The sequence below is a fragment of the Ammospiza nelsoni genome, chromosome 21 (genome assembly GCF_027579445.1).
Source record: "Ammospiza nelsoni isolate bAmmNel1 chromosome 21, bAmmNel1.pri, whole genome shotgun sequence".
Lineage (NCBI taxonomy): Eukaryota > Metazoa > Chordata > Aves > Passeriformes > Passerellidae > Ammospiza > Ammospiza nelsoni.
This window is the reverse complement of record NC_080653.1, coordinates 1,298,713-1,315,966: the sequence shown is the minus strand read 5'-3', so window position 1 is coordinate 1,315,966 and position 17,254 is coordinate 1,298,713. Positions and strand designations below refer to the sequence as shown.

Here is a 17,254-nt window from a genome sequence, read left to right as displayed (position 1 = left end):
CACCGCGCACTGCACACGGGTACAGGCAGCGGCACCAGCGCTCGGCGCCGCCACCGGGAGCGAGAGATGTGCACCGGGCACCGGGCACCGCACACGGGGCACTGGCACCACGCACTGGGCACCAGCACCGGGCGCCGGGCATCAGCATCCAGCCTTGGCATTCGGCTCTGGCATCAATACCTGGCACCGGCGCCGGGCACTCGCACTGGGGCCGGGCACCGGGCACCAGCTCTGGCAGCACTCACCGGGCACCGGGAGCTGCGCAGGGCACGAGGTGGTGGCACAGGGCAGCAGCATCAGGAACAAGACACTGCAGCAGGGACAGGGCACCAGTACCAGGGACAGGGCACAGCACCGGGTGCAGGGCACAGCGCTGGGTGCTGGGCATTGGCAGGGCGCGGTGCAGGCAGTGGGTACAAGGCCCCAGCACCAGTCAGTGGTGCAGTGAGAGGGAATGGCCCCGTGACAGTGACTGACCTGCTGGCAGTGTCACCAGCGCCGGGCATTGCCCTGCAGGCACCAGGTACTGTGCAGGAGGCACTGGGCTCACACCAGCCACTGCCTCTTGGGAGCACTGGGCACCAGTTAGGGGGTGTTGGGTACTGGGAGAACACTCCAGCCCCACATATCCCACAGCACCTGCTGGGTACCAGGGACTGGCGACTGCACTGGGCACGGGTCACCAAATCCCAGTTTCCCAGCCCTCTCTCTGCAAAATCCCAGCCTGCCTCCCCCTCCCGAACCCTTCCTGGGGCTGCTGCTGAGCGATCCTGCCCCTGGCCGGTGGGCTGGCAAAGGGACCCGGACGCCCGGCCGTGCTCCTGTCCCCATCCCCATCCCCATCCCGTCTCAGGGATGGCAGCGCCTTCCCGGGATGCCCCCGAGCCCATGTGAGTGGCAGCGGCACGCGGCCGTGTCCCCGTGTCCCTGAGGGCAGGGAGGATGCTGGCACCGCGGGCTCCTGTTCCGGCCGGGAAAGGGCCGGGGCAGCCTTGGCCGCGGGGGCTGCTCCCCGTGGCGAGCAGCTGGCACAGCTCAGCCCTCCCCACATTTCTGTCTCCCGGCCCTGCTGCTCCTCAGGACTGTCCTTGTCCCACTTCAAACCCACTCCAAGCCAGGGAGCTGGGGAGGTCACATGCATTCCCAGCACATCCCTCTCATGGGCTTCTCCTCATTTGCCTCAGTTTCCCTGCCCATGAAAAAAGTCAGTGGTGATTCCCCAGGAGGAGAAAACAGATCCAGCCCCAGTCAGGCTCTGACCAAAGCTGTGTAACTCCACAGGGACTATCTCGCCTTGTCCCCAACCTTGTCACTGCCTGGAATCTCTTTCCCTCGGACGTTATAGATCCAGGCTGTGTCCAGATGGCTCTACATTCCCTATTCCCATAAATAACCATCACAGGCTCAACGCAGCCTCAGAGAGCACCAGTGGCCACCTCGACCCTGTATTTGGGGGTTCCAGGCAGGGATCCCGCTCTCCTGGCGCCTCATCTTGGCCGCTGGGGGTGCGGGCAGGGGGCAGGTAGGGGCAGGCAGGTGAGGATGGCTGTTTACATCCCTAATCCCCACAGGCAGCGCTTTCCTCCAGGATTACCGGGGATTAGGGGCTCGGGGGCTCCAGGAGCTCAGCCCGGGCTCTCCCTGCCCTTCAAGGAGCAGCGCTGAGCCCCGCGGGGATGGGAGGGCCCTGCCGGGGTGAGCCGGGCGCTCTCGGGCCGGCCCTGCCGGGATCAGCTCCGTGTTCCTGACCTGGCCGGGGGCACAACCACTCTCTGGCCACGGCCACGGTCCGGTAGCCCAGTGCCCATCGAGGCCGGGAGCTGCAACCTGGGCTTTACACGAGCATTAAAAGCTGAAGGGATCAGCTGCGGAGCGGGAGGGACACAGGGGCTGCGCGCTCCTGTCTGGGAGATGGCGCCAAGGGGAGCGATGGGGACGCCCAGGGAGGGTGGCACAGCTGGGGAGGTCCCCAAGGTCCCCGAGGCACCCCGGGGTCCCTCGGGCCGGCAGCAGCAGCGATCCTCGGGCCCGGCCCGGCTGGGAAGTCTCCGCTCGCTACCGGGGCCCGGAGCTCTATAATTACCATGGGAGGCTGAGTTATTTTGGGAAGCGGCTTTGCTGCTGCCAAAGCTTTTATTCCTCCAAACCAAAACAAGATGGAAAGAGCCCAGCCCAGGATGCTGCATCCGGCGGGCGTGGGGAGCTTTAACCACCTCGCTGCCTGCCCGGGGCTGCCCCTGCCGGCTCCCCCTGCCTGCCCTGGCATCACCGGCACGGCTCCCCCTGCCCTGGCATCACCGGCACCGAGACAGCGCCCGGGGCTCCCCCTGCCTGCCCCGACATCACTGGCACCCGGCTCCCCCTGCCCTGGCATCACCCAGCACCGGCTCCCCCTGCCCTGGCATCACCCGGCACCGGCTCCCCCTGCCTGCCCTGGCATCACCCGGCACCAGCTCCCCCTGCCCTGGCATCACCGGCACCGGCTCCCCCTGCCTGCCCTGGCATCACCCGGCACCGGCTCCCCCTGCCTGCCCTGGCATCACCCGGCACCAGCTCCCCCTGCCCTGGCATCACCGGCACCGGGACAGCGCCCGTGGCTCCCCCTGCCCGGGCTGAGGCTCAAAGGAAGACTGGGGGTCACAGAGACCACAGGGTGTCAGCCAGGCATGGGATGGGGCTGGGGTCACCACGTCCTCGTCTGCTGCCAGGTCCAGAGGCCACATGTTGGGATGCTCCCCTGCATCTGCCATGACAATCTCTATTTTAGCTCTTTCTCTTGCAACGGGTCCTGTCTGGGGCCTTCCCTGGCTGGGCCCAGGAATGCCATGTGCAGGGAGTGGAGCACCTCACTGCAGTGACACATCCTGAGGGACAAAGCCCCAAGGATCCGTCCCCAAAGCCACCAAGCACAGGCAGAAGTTCTGCTCTCCCCTCTCCAAAGCAGCCAAACAGGCTCCAAGCTGGGAATAAACTCATTTTTCACACTGTGGAAAGGATGAGCCACATCAGGCACCCCACAGTGCTCCCCAAGATCTGCCCCAGCAAAGGGATGAGGTGGGTTGGGGGGTCTGTGCTTAGAGTGGAGCCTGAAAACCTGGGGTGTAGCTCCTGCCTTTTGGCCTCTTTCCCTTGGTCTGAGCCCATGCCTGGGCTGCTCCCTGTGCTTGAGTCTAATGTGGCAGAAAATAGCCCCCAAGCCTACAGTCTGGGCTGCCCCAAACCCAAAACCCACATGCCAGGGTCTTCCAGCTCCCCAAACCCATGCACAGGGGTTCCCTAGATGCACATGCCAGGGTCCCACAGCTCCCCAAACCCACATCCCAGGGTCTCCCCACCCTTGGGCTGTCTCTGCAGGGAGCTCCTGCTCAGAGCAGGGGGTTCTAAGGGTCCACATTCCCCAAGTCCAGGCAGTGCCAGCCCCTTGGAGGGATTTGGACATGGGATGTGCTCTAAGGAACGGTGTCACAGCAGTGGGGAAGGTGTCACAGACATCCAAACCCAGGAGCCCACGTGGTCCCACACAAAGCCCCCTTTCCTCCTTGGCCTGAACCTTCCCACAGCTCATCACGTGTCACCAGCTCCCAGATCCCTCCCAAAGGACTCATCAGTCGATGGTGCCCAGCCCTGGTCCTGCCTGGGGCCCTGGTGGCACTGGGCAATGCAGGAGCACCCATCACTCACCTCCCCTCCGGAGCCCCAGTGCCAGGGGCTGTGCTGGAGCTGGGGGAGGATGCAGTGGATTGAGAGAAGCCATTTCTCCCACCAGAAGCAGCTGAGGCTTTCAGGCAACCCCAGCTGTCCCCTCCCAGGTGCCCATGTCCCCATAGGACACAGGGATGGCCCCCAGTGCCCCCAGCTGGCAGAGAGGATGGCAGAACCGTGTTCCCAGGGCTGTATTTATAAATGCCATGTTTATGTAGATCTTACCAAAACTGCTGGCAAATGAGGTGGGAACTGTTTCCCATGGGATTTTCTTGCCTGCATTTGGCCAGCCTCACCTGTCAGGGACCAGAGGACACCAGAGGGGGGACAGGAGCTGCAGTGACAGCTGCAGTGACAGCCCTTCTTCCCATCCCCACACCCCACAGCTCCAGCTACGGGGGAATTGAGGCAGACAGACAGGTACTGACCCCCACCATTGGCCTCACAGCTCCACCAGGGTTTTGGGCATCTGGATGTTCCCCATGGAGCCACCAGGTGCTGGTGACATGTGTGACCCAAGGAGGTGGCTCCTATCCCTGCCCAGCTTGCAGAGGGGAGGTGTGACAGTGACACCAAATTAAGGAGGGAGGGCTTAGGCTGCTCCAGAGCCACACAGAGCCCCTGATCCTGAGCCAGGGGAGGGATCTGTGCCACCTCTGGGGACAGGGTCAGCTGTGACAGACGCCCTGCAGAGCCACGTTCAATGCAGGATGGGAGATCAGAGGGCTGGAGGACAGCAATGATCCCAGGATGTCTCAGGTCCGGCCTCTGGCTGAGCTGGAAAGGGCTCCAGAGGATCCCAGAGCCACTGCCTGCTCAGCAATCCTCATGTGAGGGTGAGTCTTGCTGTGGCCAGGGGTGGGGGTGAGACCCCATGTCCCCATGGGGCTGGACACCCCAGCCAGACCCCTGTGACCCCCCTCCATCTCCACACATCCCTGTGCAGCTGGGTGCTTGCTGGGATCCCAGGAATCCTTTTCCAGCTCCACACAGCCCTGTCCTGACTGGTCCCCAGCACCTCTCCTCCTTGCACATCTCAAGCCTCATGAGGACCCTCTGCCAGTTACCCCTGTCACAAGATGTCCCCCGGGAGGGTCCCTGCAGCACCAGTGCCCACCTTGCCAGGGTTCCTGGAGAACCTGCCCTTGCTCCTCTCCCCTGGAGTCCCAGACCTGCCCACCAGGAAGGTGACCAACCCACGGCCAATGGTTCATGGCTGGAGCTCTCAGCTGTGTCCTTGCCAGAGCCACTGGTGCCTTTGGCCACCCCTTGGTGGGGACACCTGGCTCCCCACGTGCCACCATTCCAAACTGGGCCAGGTCCCTACCAGAGACACCCCTGGGGGCACAGAGCAGGAGCTGGGAGAAGACAGTGGGTGCAGTGGCAGCTCTTGGTGGCCTGTGACATGGTCTGGGTGGCCTTGTCCCTCTTGGGAAGGGATGGCTGGAGGGACAGCCAGGCGCTGGTGATGGGATGAGCCTCTCCCACGGGCACTGGGTCAGGCTGGACAGGGGCTGGATTTGGGCACAGGATGCTGCACAGCCCTGGAGGAAACTTTCGGGTGACAGTGACAGCATGGGGCCACTGTGGCTGTGCCAGAGCCACCTCCCTGCCTGGTGAGGGGGTGTCCCAGCTGGTGGCTTGGTCTGGGATGAGTTGCTGGTCACAGGGGTGACTCAGTGGCCACAGTGTTGTGGCCAGCTGCTGGCTCTTGCCCCAAGGGCCACCAGCAAGTGTCCCAGTGGGTGTGGTGTCCCTGACACCACCAGGCACCCCTGCACCCAGCTGGGTGAGGGGCTGGGGGGGGTCCCATGGGTTTGGGGGTTCCTACTGCAGGGCTGGGGGTCTCCTGGGGTGCTGCTCTCCTGTGGCAGCAGGGCACTGGGGACAGTGGTGTTTCCTAGGTGTGGTGGCCACAGTGGCTCCCTCACCCCAGCGCTCCCAGGGAGTGACAGTGTCCTGCTGCCAGAGCAAAGAATCAGCACAGTGGGGTGTCACCAGGGGCAGCATGGTGTCACCAGGGGCAGTGACAGCCTGTGACACCTGGCAGGGTGTTAGTCCCTGTCCCTCAATGGGTACTGGGGAACAGGCAGTCAGGAGCCACTCCAGGAGGGGGGACAGTGCCACTGTCACTACATCCCCCCCATGTCCCTCCAGAGCAATAAACCATTAGGTTCTCTGGTGGGTTCCACCCTGGACCCTGGGACCCTGGGACCCTTTCAAGCTCCTTCCCCAGCTGCAGCATCACTGGGGACACCCTTGGGGACATCCCCCCAGTCCCATCCCTTCCCTGTCACTCCCCCTCAGCTCTTTGGGTTCCAGGTCTTCTCCAGCTTCCAAAGCTCGCCCTCCCCCAGGGATGGAGCCCCCCCACCTTGGGGACCTTAGTTTGGTTCAGAGAGGTGTTGAGGACAGAGGGACAGCAGGGCAGGGCCATGGGCTACCCCCAGCATGAGCCACCTCACTGTTCCCTAGGGCTGGTTTTACACCAAAGACAAATCAGCTCCAGCACCGATGGTCTCACCTGCCTGTCACCACCCTGGCATGACAGTGGCCATGGCCACCAGACCAGTGAGGGGACACAGCACTTGGGGGCCCTGGTGACATAAGCAGGGATGGCACCAGTCCCAGGGCAGGGGCTGGGGACAGCACAAAGGGGGACAACAGTACTGGCCCCATGGGGGTGGGCGAGCTGGTGTGTGCCACCACGGGCAGTGCCAGCCCCACCCTGGGCACGGGGACCGTCCCCTCCTGCCTCAGCTTGCACAGGAGCTCCCAGCCCCCCGGGGGAGGCGAGCAATTGCCAACAGGCCGGGCAGCGAGCGGGGAAGGATTTATTGACTCACGGCTCGGGGTACATCACAGTTTGAGCTCCCTTCCCGCCTCCGCAGAGGACGTCACCTTGGACTTCCCGGGCAAAAGTGCACGGAGAGGCTTCACAGTTTGATCCCTTCGGGAAAGCAGAACCGAGGCAGTGACAAATGGCAAACGCTACGTTGTATGAAAAAATAATACAAACTCTTCTCTTTAAATATCTTACAGAAAAATGAACCTGAATAAAGAGCATGAAAAGCACCGCATGGCGCAACCCCCCGGGCCCTCCGGGGCAGGGGGACCGAGATGAGCCGCAGCCCCACGACCCCAGGACTGCGTGGTTGGGGCTCAGCACGGGCAGCAGAGGCGCGGGGGCGGCAGGGACCGCTACGTGCCTGTCCCCATGCCACGGGGGTGTCCCCTCGCCCGGCCGGGGGTGCGGCGGGAGCAGCCTCAGGGCCGGCCGAGGGCGTTGCTACGAGGGTGCCCTGGGGGGCCGCGGGGTCCCTCCTGTGTCCAAGTGCAAGTTCACGGAAAGCCAAGGCACCGCCGCAGGGCCGCGGCTCCGTCCGGGGCAGCCCCGCTGTGCAAAGGGGAGGTGAGCCAGGGTGGGGACACGGGGACGGTCCCCGCGGTGCGGCCAGCCGGGCTGGTCCTGGCGCTCAGAGCTACGGCGTGGGGGTGCCCAGGGCCATGCGGCCCCGGGGAGAGCCAGCTCCCCAGGGTGGGCAGCGGGGCGGGGGCCATCCAGGGGCCCGGGGATCCAGCCCCGGGGGGAGGCAGCCCCAGGAGCGGCTGGTGGCGAGCGCAGCTCCGTCTCCCGTGGCTGCAGAGGGGCACGGGCGGGGGCTCTACCGCGGGGCCGCGGGCAGCGCCCCCTCCCGCCGGTGCGCCTCCCCGAAGGCTCGGTCCAGCTGCTCCAGCTGCGAGCTCAGCGGCAGGTGGATCTCCAGGTGCATGCGCAGCGTCTCCAGCCACTGCTCCAGCTTGGCGAAGGACGGCCTGAGCGAGCAGGGGGACACGTGGCAGCTCCGCTGCCTCTGTCCCCACCCCGTCCCCTGCCCTGGGGACCCCCGCGGGTCCCCAGCACCCACCGCTTCTCGGGGTCCAGGTCGCAGCAGCAGACGGCGATGGGGAAGAAGCTGGGGGGGCAGGCGGGGGGGCAGTAGCGCTCCAGGAAGCCCCGGACGTTGAGGCCGAAGTCGGTGGTGCGGGGCAGGTAATCGGGGTCGGCGCTCACCCGGCCGATGATCTGCGGGCGGCGGTGGGAACGGGTGGGCTCAGCACCAAGGGGGGACCTCAACCCCAAACAGGGACCCCTAAGCCCCAAGGGGGAGATGTCCAAGCCCCAGGAGGGTGCCCAAGCACAATGAAGAAACCCCAACCCCAAGAGAGAGATCCCGTCAGGGAGACCCTTAACCGAAGGGTCTTAACCGAACCCTCCCAACTCCAAGGGAGGACTCCAAGTTTAAGAGGGGGAACTCGAGCACAATGAGGACCTCAACCCCAAAAAGGAGACCTCAACCCCAAGGGGGAAAACCTTATGCTGGAGGCTAACAATGAGGACTCCAAAGCCTAGGGGAACCCCAAGTCAATGGGAAAAGGCTCCAATCCTAAGGTGAAGACTCTAAGAGACACTAAACATCCCAACCCCAAGGGAGATACCCCAGCCTTGGGGAAGTGATCCCAAACACCACAAGGACCCCAGCGCCCATGGCAGACCCCAGCCCCAGGGGCACTTGCCTCGCATAGGACGATGCCGAAGGAGAAGATGTCCACCTTCTCATCATAGCTCCTCCCTGCAGACACAGGGTCAGGCCATGTCACACGTCCTGTCCCAGCCCCACCACGCGTCCCCTGCCTGGGGACAGAGCCCTGGCTGGCCACATGCCCCTCACCATTGATCATCTCGGGGGCCATCCAGTAGGGGTTCCCCACCACCGTGTAGCGTTTCTTACGATCCGGTTTCTTCAGGTTCTTGAGATGTTCGGGCTGGTTCTTCTCATCCACCATCAGCCGTGCCAGCCCGAAGTCAGCCACCACTACACTCTTGTTCTGGGGGGCACAGGGAGGGGTGAGGCCTGGGGGAGCCAACAGGGACTGAGAGCCCCAGCCAGGCTGGGGGAGGGCAGCGCCAAGGTGGGACTCACCTCCCGCACGAGGCAGTTGTGAGAGTTGAGGTCGCGGTGGATGATGTTCATGGAGTGGAGGTAGGCCTGTGGGAAGGGTGGGCTGAGAGCAGGGGCACCCCCACACCATGCTCCCACCGCTCAGCAGTGCCCCTCCCACCCACCCATCCCATGGTGGCACCCACCATGCCAGCAGCGATGTCCTTGGCAAAGCTGACCCGCTGGCTCCAGGGGTAGTGGCTGTCCTGGGGGCAGGAGGGGGAGTTTGCCAGGAAATGAAAAAGGAAGAGGGGTCCCCCAGCCACACTGAGGCTGTGGGGTGGTGGGGGACCAACCTGCCTCCCCCGGTGCTCACCATGCTCTTGATGAGGCTCCTTAAGGTGCCCCCTTTGATGTACTCTGTGATGAAGTTGAGCCTCTTCTCCTTGTAGAGCACTCCGATGAACTTGAGCACGTTGGGGTGCTCCAGGCAGCGCATCACCTTCACCTGCAGGAGACCCCCCAGCCCCGCGTCCGTGACACCCCAAGGCTCCCACACCCCTGACAGAGCTGCTGCTCACAGGCTCAGTGGGCAGGGCTGCACCCACGGGGCTTGGTCACCCCTGTGCAGGCGTTGTGCCCAGGTGGGGCCAGGATCAGACAGACCCATCCCTTGTGTCCCTGCAGCCTGGGGGATTAAGGACAGGGGACCCTCACCTCTTTGAGGAAGGTCCTCTGGGTCTCCTCATCGAAGCGAATCAGCTCCTTCATTACCATCACCTCACCCGTCTCCCGATGTGTCACCTGGCCGGGAGCGCAGGGACTCAGCCACCCCCTCCATCCTGGGGAGCCCAGACCCCCAGGTTTGTGCCCCCTGCCCACCTTGATGGCCTGGCCAAAGCAGCCCTTGCCCAGCACCTCCCCGTGGATGAGGTCCGAGGGGCGGAAGATGCGGTGGGCGCGGGACACGACGCGCAGGGACTCGGAGCGCCCGATGTCCTTGCGCTGCGACGCGGGAGAGCCCACGGAGCCCGAGCCCGGGGACTTGTCCGTGCTGCAGCTCCTCCTGTGGGATGGACGGGCAGAGCTCAGCGTGCTGGGGGCACCCAGCAGGGACAGGGACAGGGACAGGGGTGGCCTTACGTGACAGCGCGCTGGCGCATGGCAGCGGGGTCCCCGCAGGGCACGGGGGCTGGCGAGCGCAGGGGGCTGCACAGGGCGGGCAGGGGGCTGCCTGCCAGCCCTGGCTCCTGGCCCAGGGGCTCGTGGGGGTCGTGCTCGATGGTTAGCTGCAGCAGGCGGCTCGTCTCCTGGATCAGCAGGTCGATCTGCACAGGGACACGGCGATGGGGTGGGTTTGGGGACATGGCGGAAGTGGGGCTGGCTGGGGTGTGACAGGGGGACCGTACCTCATCCAGAGGGACGTGGCCAATAGGGGTCCCGTTGATCTCCAGGATGCGGTCACCAACATGGATGGAGTTCTTCATGTCAGGGCTGATGCAGTCCGGGTCTACCCTGTGGAAACAGTGGGGTCAGACCCCCGACACTCCCAGTGGGTGTGTGAGACCCCACTGTCACCTCCTGGACAGGGACATGCTGTGACAGTCCCCACAAGCCACCCGAACCACATGGGGACATGCATGGTACCCGCTCAGGTATATAAGGCAATGCCAGCATGGCCTGGGACACACCAGCACAGCCTCCACAAAGCCCCCTGAAGCTGGGGACACGCCACCACGGTCCCTACAGGCCACCCCTGGACAATGCGGACAACCCAGCACCACCCCTCCTCTCCCACCCCAAAATGTGTCCTGGGATGGATCCCAGGGGCAGAAGGGGCACGGGAAGCCCCAGCCCTGGGGAGGGGACGGTGGCAGAGGGGACAGGGACGCACTCTCGGACGCGCACGGTGCGCGGGTGCTCGGTGCCGCAGCCCTGGTCGATGGAGACGGAGAAGCCGCGCTTGCCGTCGGAGCAGGCGGGGATGGACACGAGGGTGACGGTGTGAGGGATGCGGGAGGCCGGCGAGTCCGGCAGGATCTGCTCGATCACCGGCGTCACCACCATCTGGTAGTAGCAGTGGCCGCTGTGGGGAGCAGACAGGAGGGTGGGTGGGGGTGCTGGGACGCGTCCCCCCAGCCCCCCTGGAGCAGACGTACCAGTAGAGCTTGGAGCGCTCCACCAGCGCGTACGTGTCCCCGTCCCCGATGAAGGCGCGGCAGTTGAGGCAGCTGAAGCACTCGGGGTGATACTTCTGCTCCCCGGCCACCTGTGAGCAATGGCATCAGCCCCGGACCCCCTGTGCAGGCACCGAGGGCTGGGGGCAGGGCCGGGGCTCAGAGGGGCCTGGGAGCACCCACGGGTGCACTGGGGCTGTGGGTAGGGCGGGCTGAGCTGTGGGATGGTGGGGACAGAAGTGCCACCAAGTTGGGGGTGGCTGCAGGAACATCTCCCACCATGCCGAGCTTCTCCCCTGCATTCCCCAGTCCCAGCAAGGCCCTCCAGGGTCCCCTAAAACCTAGAGGACACCCCTGACACACCCAGTGGTGCTGGGGATCTGCACCCCTTCCCCCTGCCCTGCTCCCCAGGAGCTCAGCCATGGCACAAGGGCACAAGGCTCCGTGTCCCACCCTGGGGGCCCCGTGGTGCTCACCATGACCAGCCCCTTGGTGATCTGCTCGGAGCAGCCGTGGCACAGCTCCCCAAAGCGTGCCCAGTAATCCTTCTTGCAGTACAGGTGCCCATCCTTCTCGTAGTACTGGTGGGACAGGGAGGCCCCGCACTCACAACACCTGCGGCAGGGACAGGGACACCCTTGTCACCTCGTTCCCACTGTCACCCCGGGGCACAGCCAGTGCTTGCCCACTCCACATCTCTCTGGGCAGGCTGCTTCCCTCACTGCCTATGTAGCTGCAGGGCCACTGCATCAATGTGTCACCATCCCCAGGGTGACAGCAGGTGATTCCAGGGGTGTGACAGTGCAGGCTGGGGCTGCAGGGACACGTGGGGACACTGGGGTGGACAAGGGAGGGGACATGGGGCAGGGAGAGGCATGAGGAGGGAAGCGCCAGCTCTGCATGGATGCGCCAGCCTGGACAAAGACACACACAGGGATGTACCACAGTGGTGACAGACATGCCACCCTGGTGACAGACGTGCCAGCCTGGCACAGGCTTACAGAGGGATGAGACAGACTGGTCACAAGCATGGCAGCCTGGTCACAGACAGAGGGACGTCCCACCCTGGTGACAGATACACAGAAGGGCATGGTCATGGTCTCTCTATCCATGACTAGGGTGACATGCCAGTCTGGTCACAGACATACAGAGGGAAGTCCCACTCTGGTCATGGGTCTGTCACCCTGCTCACAGATGTGACAGCCCAGTCATGGCTGCACAGAGGAACATGTCACCCTAATCATGGACAGAGGATGTCCCACCCTGGTCACAGACACACACAGGGATGTGCCAGCCTGGTGAGGGACGCGCCAGCCTGGTCACAGATACACAGAGGGATGTGCGAGACTTGCCACGGACATGACACGTGGTGACAGACGTGCCAGTCTGTGTGTGTCACTGGCACAGACACACAGAGATGTCCCAGCCTGGTCACAGATGTGCCAGCCTGGCACAGACACACAGAGAGATGTCCCAGCCTGGCCACAGATGTGCCAGCCTGGCACAGACACACAGAGAGATGTCCCAGCCTGGCCACAGATGTGCCAGCCTGGTCACGGACACACACAGGGACATGCCAGCCTGGTCACGGATACACAGACAGATGTCCCAGCCTGGTGACAGAAGATCAGGGACAGAGGGACGTGTCCCCTTGGTCACAAACTCCCCACCCTGGCACAGACAGGCAGAGGGACACGCCAGCCTGGCCAGGGACATGCCAGTCTTGGGACAGGGGCACAGGGATGGGGAGCTGCTGGGGGGTGCAGGGGGTGACAACAGCAGGGTGTGCCCAGGGCTGCAGAGGGGCCTGTCAGCTTTGGGATACAGCACCAGGGGGGCACATCACACTGAGCAGAGGGGACACGGGCACCAGAGAGGATTTCTGTGGGGTGTGGCAGTGCCTGGGGGGTGCAGAAGGGGAGCCACAGAGGATTTCCTATAGGGGAGTGCTGAATGGGTGCAGGGGATGCTGTGGGAGGGGTGCAGGGTGCTGCAAGGGGGGAGATCCTCTTGGGGAGGGGGTGCAGGGGGTGCAGGGGGGGCTGTGGGGATTTCCTGCAGGGGTTTGCAGTGCTGGGGTGCTGTGGAGTGTGGGGGTGCTGTGGGGTGCAGGGGGGGCTGTGGGGATTTCCTGCAGGGGTTTGCAGTGCCGGGGTGCTGTGGGATGCGGGGGTGCTGCAGGACACTCTGCAGGGGATGCCGGGGGTTCCCGGGCACTGTCGCAGTCCCCCCCCCCCGCCCACGGCCACGCAGGTGGAATACCAACAAGCGGTGACGTCACGGCGCGGAGTTTCCCCACCCCATGACGTCACCGCAGAGGACTCCCCCTTCGATGGCGCAGCACGAAACCTCCCCTGGGCTGGGGGCGGGAGGAGGAGGAGGAGGAGGAGGAGGGGGAGGAGGAGCAGCAGGGGGAGAAGGAGAGGGAAAAGGAGGGGGAAACGTAGGACAAGGGGAAGGGGAGGGAGACAAGGAGAAGAAGGGGAGAGGGAGAAGAGGAGGAAGGCTTTCAGCAAGCCCAGCGCTGCCGGAAGCCGCTCATCTGGGGGGACCGGATCCAGCTGCGGCCCCGCAGTGGCTTTGCTCTGGCTGACGGCCCAGAGAAGGGGAGCCGAGCATGGGGGACACAGGCTGAGCCCCCCGGAGCTCCCTGCGGAGCCCGTCCTGACCCGCTCCCACTTCAATCCCACTCCCACTCACTTGGCTCCAGCGCTCAGGACGCGGCTCTTCCTCAGCACCGCCGCCAGCATCCTCCTCCACCGACAGGGACACACCCCGGGGACAGCCCTGGGCACCCTCAGCCCCGCAGGGAACCCTGCCAGGTCCCGGGCACCCCTGTGCCCCCCGGCCCGGGCCCTTTCTCCTTCTCCTCCTCGGGGCTCCAGCAGCTGGAGCGGCCGGGAGGGCTCGAGTGAAAGAGGAAACTGGGAGGGAGGGGGCGGGTGACATCAGCCACACGCGCCCTGTCACCCGGCAGGAGGGGACAGCGGGGAACAGGCAGCAGAGCCCTCTGCCAGGCCTGGCCTCGGCCGGAGCACCCCCACGGGTGCCAGGAGCCACAGCCACGCCTGTCCCTGCCATGGCTGGAACGGGAGGGAGCACTGTCCTTGTCCCTGCAGAGCATCCCACTGTCCCTGGTGCCATCCCAGTGTCCCTAAGGCCATCCATCCAGTGCCCATGACACCATCCATCCCGATGCCCCTGATGCCACGCCGCTGTCCCCGGCGGGTCCCACCTGAAGCAGTCGGCGTGCCAGTCAGCCTTCAGTGCCTGCAGGTACTGCCCATCGTAGATGCCCTGCCCACAGCTCGCACACACCGGCAGGTCGCTCCCTGCAGGCGGGGAACACCAGGGGACAGCGCTGTCACCCCGCCAGCCCGCCCGGCCACCCGCGGCAGCAGCAGCCGGGACGAAATCCCTGTGCCCGGGGGAGAATTCCATCCCCACCCATCGATCCCCCAGCGGGTCAAGGTCGGGGCACCCATGGCCCCAGGGCCGGCGACAGGGCAGGGTGGGATGGGGGCACATGGTGGGTGCAGGATGGGGCAGAGGGGTGGGATGGGGGCACAGAGTGCAGGGAGGGTGAAGAGGGGCAGGATGGGTGCACCAAGGCATCCAGGGAGGATGGTGGGGTGTGGGATGGGTGGTGGGTGCATGGGGGGACAGCAGGATGAGTGCTGAGGGGTCCTGGGGGGACACAGGGGGTGCAGGGTGGGGGATGAATGGGGGACACACAGAGGGGTGCAGGATGGGTACTGGGGCAGGCACAGTGCAATGGGGGACACAGGGAGTGCAGAGTGGGTGATAGAGGATGCAGAAGGACACACAGGGTTGCTGGATGGGTGCTGGGGGATGAATGGGGGGACAGAGGGGGATGCTGGAGGGGTGCAGAGGGTGCTGGGGCATGCACAGCCCATGGGGGAACACAGGGGGTGGAGAGTGGGGGATGAATGGGGGACACACAGAGGGGGGCAGAGTGGCTGCAGGGGGGTGCAAGTTCTTGGGGTGTGTGGGGGTGTGAGGGGCCCGGTGAGTGCAGAGGGCAAGGAAGGCATAGCAGGGATCTGGGGGTGCAGGAGGGATGCAGCGGCATTGGGGGGTGCAGGTTGGAGGGGATGGGGGTGCAGGAGGGGCACACAGAGCATGCAGGGGGAGATGGGGAGGTGTGGGGGTGCAGGAGGGGATGCAGGCTGGCTGCACAGTTCTTGACAAGGAGGATGGGGGAGATTTGGGGGTGCAGGGGGGAATGCAGTTGTGTGGCAGTACAAGGAAGAATGGGGGGATGGAGGCTGAACTGGGGGAACAGGGAAGATCTGGGGGTGCAGAGGGGAAGCAGGGTGAACAGGGGCTGCATGGGAACATTTGGGGGTGTGGGGAGGATGCAGGCTGGATGGAGTGCAGGGGGATGCAGGCCAGGGGAGTGATGCAGGGTGGGGTGCAGTGGAGGATGCAGTGGGTGCTGTGAGCTGGATGAGTGAGAGGGGCAGGGGGTGCAAGAGGCATGCGGGATGGCCGGGGAGCACAGGGGACGTGTGGGGGGCACGGGGGATGGAAGGTGCGGGACGGGCGCTCCAGAGGGGGATGCAGGGATGGAGGGTGATGCAGGGGGGCTGTGGGGAAGGTGCAGGCTGGATGGGGGGACAGGGAATGTCGGGGCGCAAGGGGAACGCAGAGCAGAGAGGGATGCAGTGGGGGATGCAGGGGGGGATGCGGGCACACGGGGGCATTTGGGGACGCAGGGGTGATGCGGGCTGGATGGGAGTGCAGGGGGCGTGCTGGGGTGCAGGGGTGCGGGATGGAGATGCCGGGGAGGATGCAGGGTCGAGGGAACAGTGGCGAGGCCGGGGGCTGCGGGCAGGATGCGGGCAGGATGCGGGGGGCCGCGGGCCGGCGGGAGGGTCGGCAGGAGCCGGGCTGGGGGTCCCGGGGCCCGAGCGGCGGCGGAGGCGCTGAGTCAGCCGGGGGGCCTCGGGGGGTCACGCACCTTCGTCCTCTCCCATAGGCTCGTCCCTCCAGGTGCAGCACAGCAGCATCAACCTCATGCAGGCGCGCAGCCGGCGCCGCGCCGCGCCGGGGCTGTGGCGGAGGCGGTGGCCGGGCCTGAGGCGGAGGCGGTGGCCGGGCCTGTGGCGGTCCCCGCGCGGGCGCAGCCCCGGTCGGGCCCCCCCGGCCCTGCCGCTGCCGCTGCCGCTGCGGCTCCGGGCGGCACCGCGGCGCCGTCACCGCGCCTGCGCGGCCCTGGAGGGGCGGGGCCGCGGGAGCGCGGGGCGGGGCGGGGCGGGGCCAGCGCGGGTGTGGCCGGTGGGAGTGGTCGGCGGGGACCGGCGATGAATGGCCGCGGTCGGGGCCGGGGGAGGCTCGGGCTGCGCCATCGGGCCCGGGGGGATGCGCGGGTCACGGAGCCATGGCGCCGTCCTCTCGGCCTCCCCTGGCCATCACGGGTGTCCCCACACCCCGCGGTGTCCTCAGCTACGCCAGGCCGGCCCCGTGTGCAGGGCACGGATGTCGCCACAGCCACTACTGGCCGTCACGGGTGTCCCCTCGTGCCCCAGCCCGTCACTGTGCTCAGGGCACAGGCGTTCCCATTTGCTCTGGGATGTCACCGTGGAGCATCACATGGGTGACCCTCTCATTTCCCGCGCTGTCACCACGGGATAGAGCACGGACATCTCCCTGCATCCCCGGGCCACCACCACGGCGAGGGGCATGGACCTCATCCTGGGTCTTGGGCTTGTAACTGTAGGATAGTTTATGGATGTCCCCTTCATTCCCTGCAGTGTTACCAAGGGATGGCACATGGATGTCACCCCCTGGGCTGTCACCAAGGACAGGCACAGCCTCCTTGGTCCTCAAGCTGTCACCGGGGCACAAGAAATTTTCTTGCATCCCCAGGCCCCCACTGTGAGTCAGAGCAAAGACCTTTTCATGGTTTCCGAGGCTCGCACACTAGGACAGGGCAGAGATGTCCCCAACACCTCAGGCCAGGGCACAGACAGCCCCTGGGACCCTGGGCTGTCACTGTAGGAAAAGGCAGAGGCGACCCCTCGGGCCAAAGCTGTCCCCCCGCCCCTCCCGTGTGTCCCAGCGCTGTTACCATGCAGTGGGACAAGCAACAGCCCTGCAGCAAGGACCCAGCACCTTTCCAGGCTTGTGCAGGGCCACGGGCTGGGGTGAGCCCTACATCATTGCCACCGCCACGGGGACGGGTCACGGACGTGGGACACAGGCTGGAGCCAGAATCCTTTAAAAACTTGTCCTTTATTAGTCTGTCAGAAGCGAGTCCCTCTGTATAGGGCGTCCCACCCAGTTATAGCAAAGTGAGCAACGTGAAGGGACTGAGCCCCTCCTGCCCGCGGCCCCCCCAAACCGGGGGCAGCGCGGGGACCGGGGTGGGGGCCAGGCTGACGGGGCCGTCCCTCTCCGCACGGCCCCCGCCGCCGCCATCCCCTTCCC

At 65.5% G+C, this 17,254-nt stretch overlaps 1 protein-coding gene across 1 annotated transcript; it reads right to left on the bottom strand.

Moving 5' to 3' along the window:
• Window positions 1-6,552: 6,552 nt before the first annotated feature.
• On the bottom strand, window positions 6,553-13,671 carry LIMK1 (LIM domain kinase 1). Its single transcript, XM_059486895.1, has 15 exons — window positions 13,502-13,671; window positions 11,278-11,416; window positions 10,784-10,893; window positions 10,519-10,710; window positions 10,034-10,139; window positions 9,768-9,952; window positions 9,507-9,690; window positions 9,342-9,428; window positions 9,001-9,132; window positions 8,831-8,890; window positions 8,667-8,732; window positions 8,415-8,571; window positions 8,260-8,315; window positions 7,611-7,768; window positions 6,553-7,518 (listed from the first exon to the last, which is right to left on the bottom strand). Exons 1-15 carry the CDS (start codon window positions 13,549-13,551, stop codon window positions 7,368-7,370), a joined length of 1,833 nt encoding a protein of 610 aa, XP_059342878.1. The 5' UTR covers window positions 13,552-13,671; the 3' UTR covers window positions 6,553-7,367.
• Between the last annotated feature and the right edge of the window lie 3,583 nt (window positions 13,672-17,254).

What these genes read in the sequence shown, in the direction of transcription:
- LIMK1 (XM_059486895.1), bottom strand. Translation starts at nt 13,551, where the DNA reads ATGCTGGCGGCGGTGCTGAGGAAGAGCCGCGTCCTGAGCGCTGGAGCC. An exon ending in TCACCAAGGGGCTGGTCATG is followed by an intron (nt 10,894 to 11,277) that starts GTGAGCACCACG and finishes CATTGCTCACAG; the next exon opens with GTGGCCGGGGAGCAGAAGTA. An exon ending in TCGGCATCGTCCTATGCGAG is followed by an intron (nt 7,769 to 8,259) that starts GCAAGTGCCCCT and finishes CGCCGCCCGCAG; the next exon opens with ATCATCGGCCGGGTGAGCGC.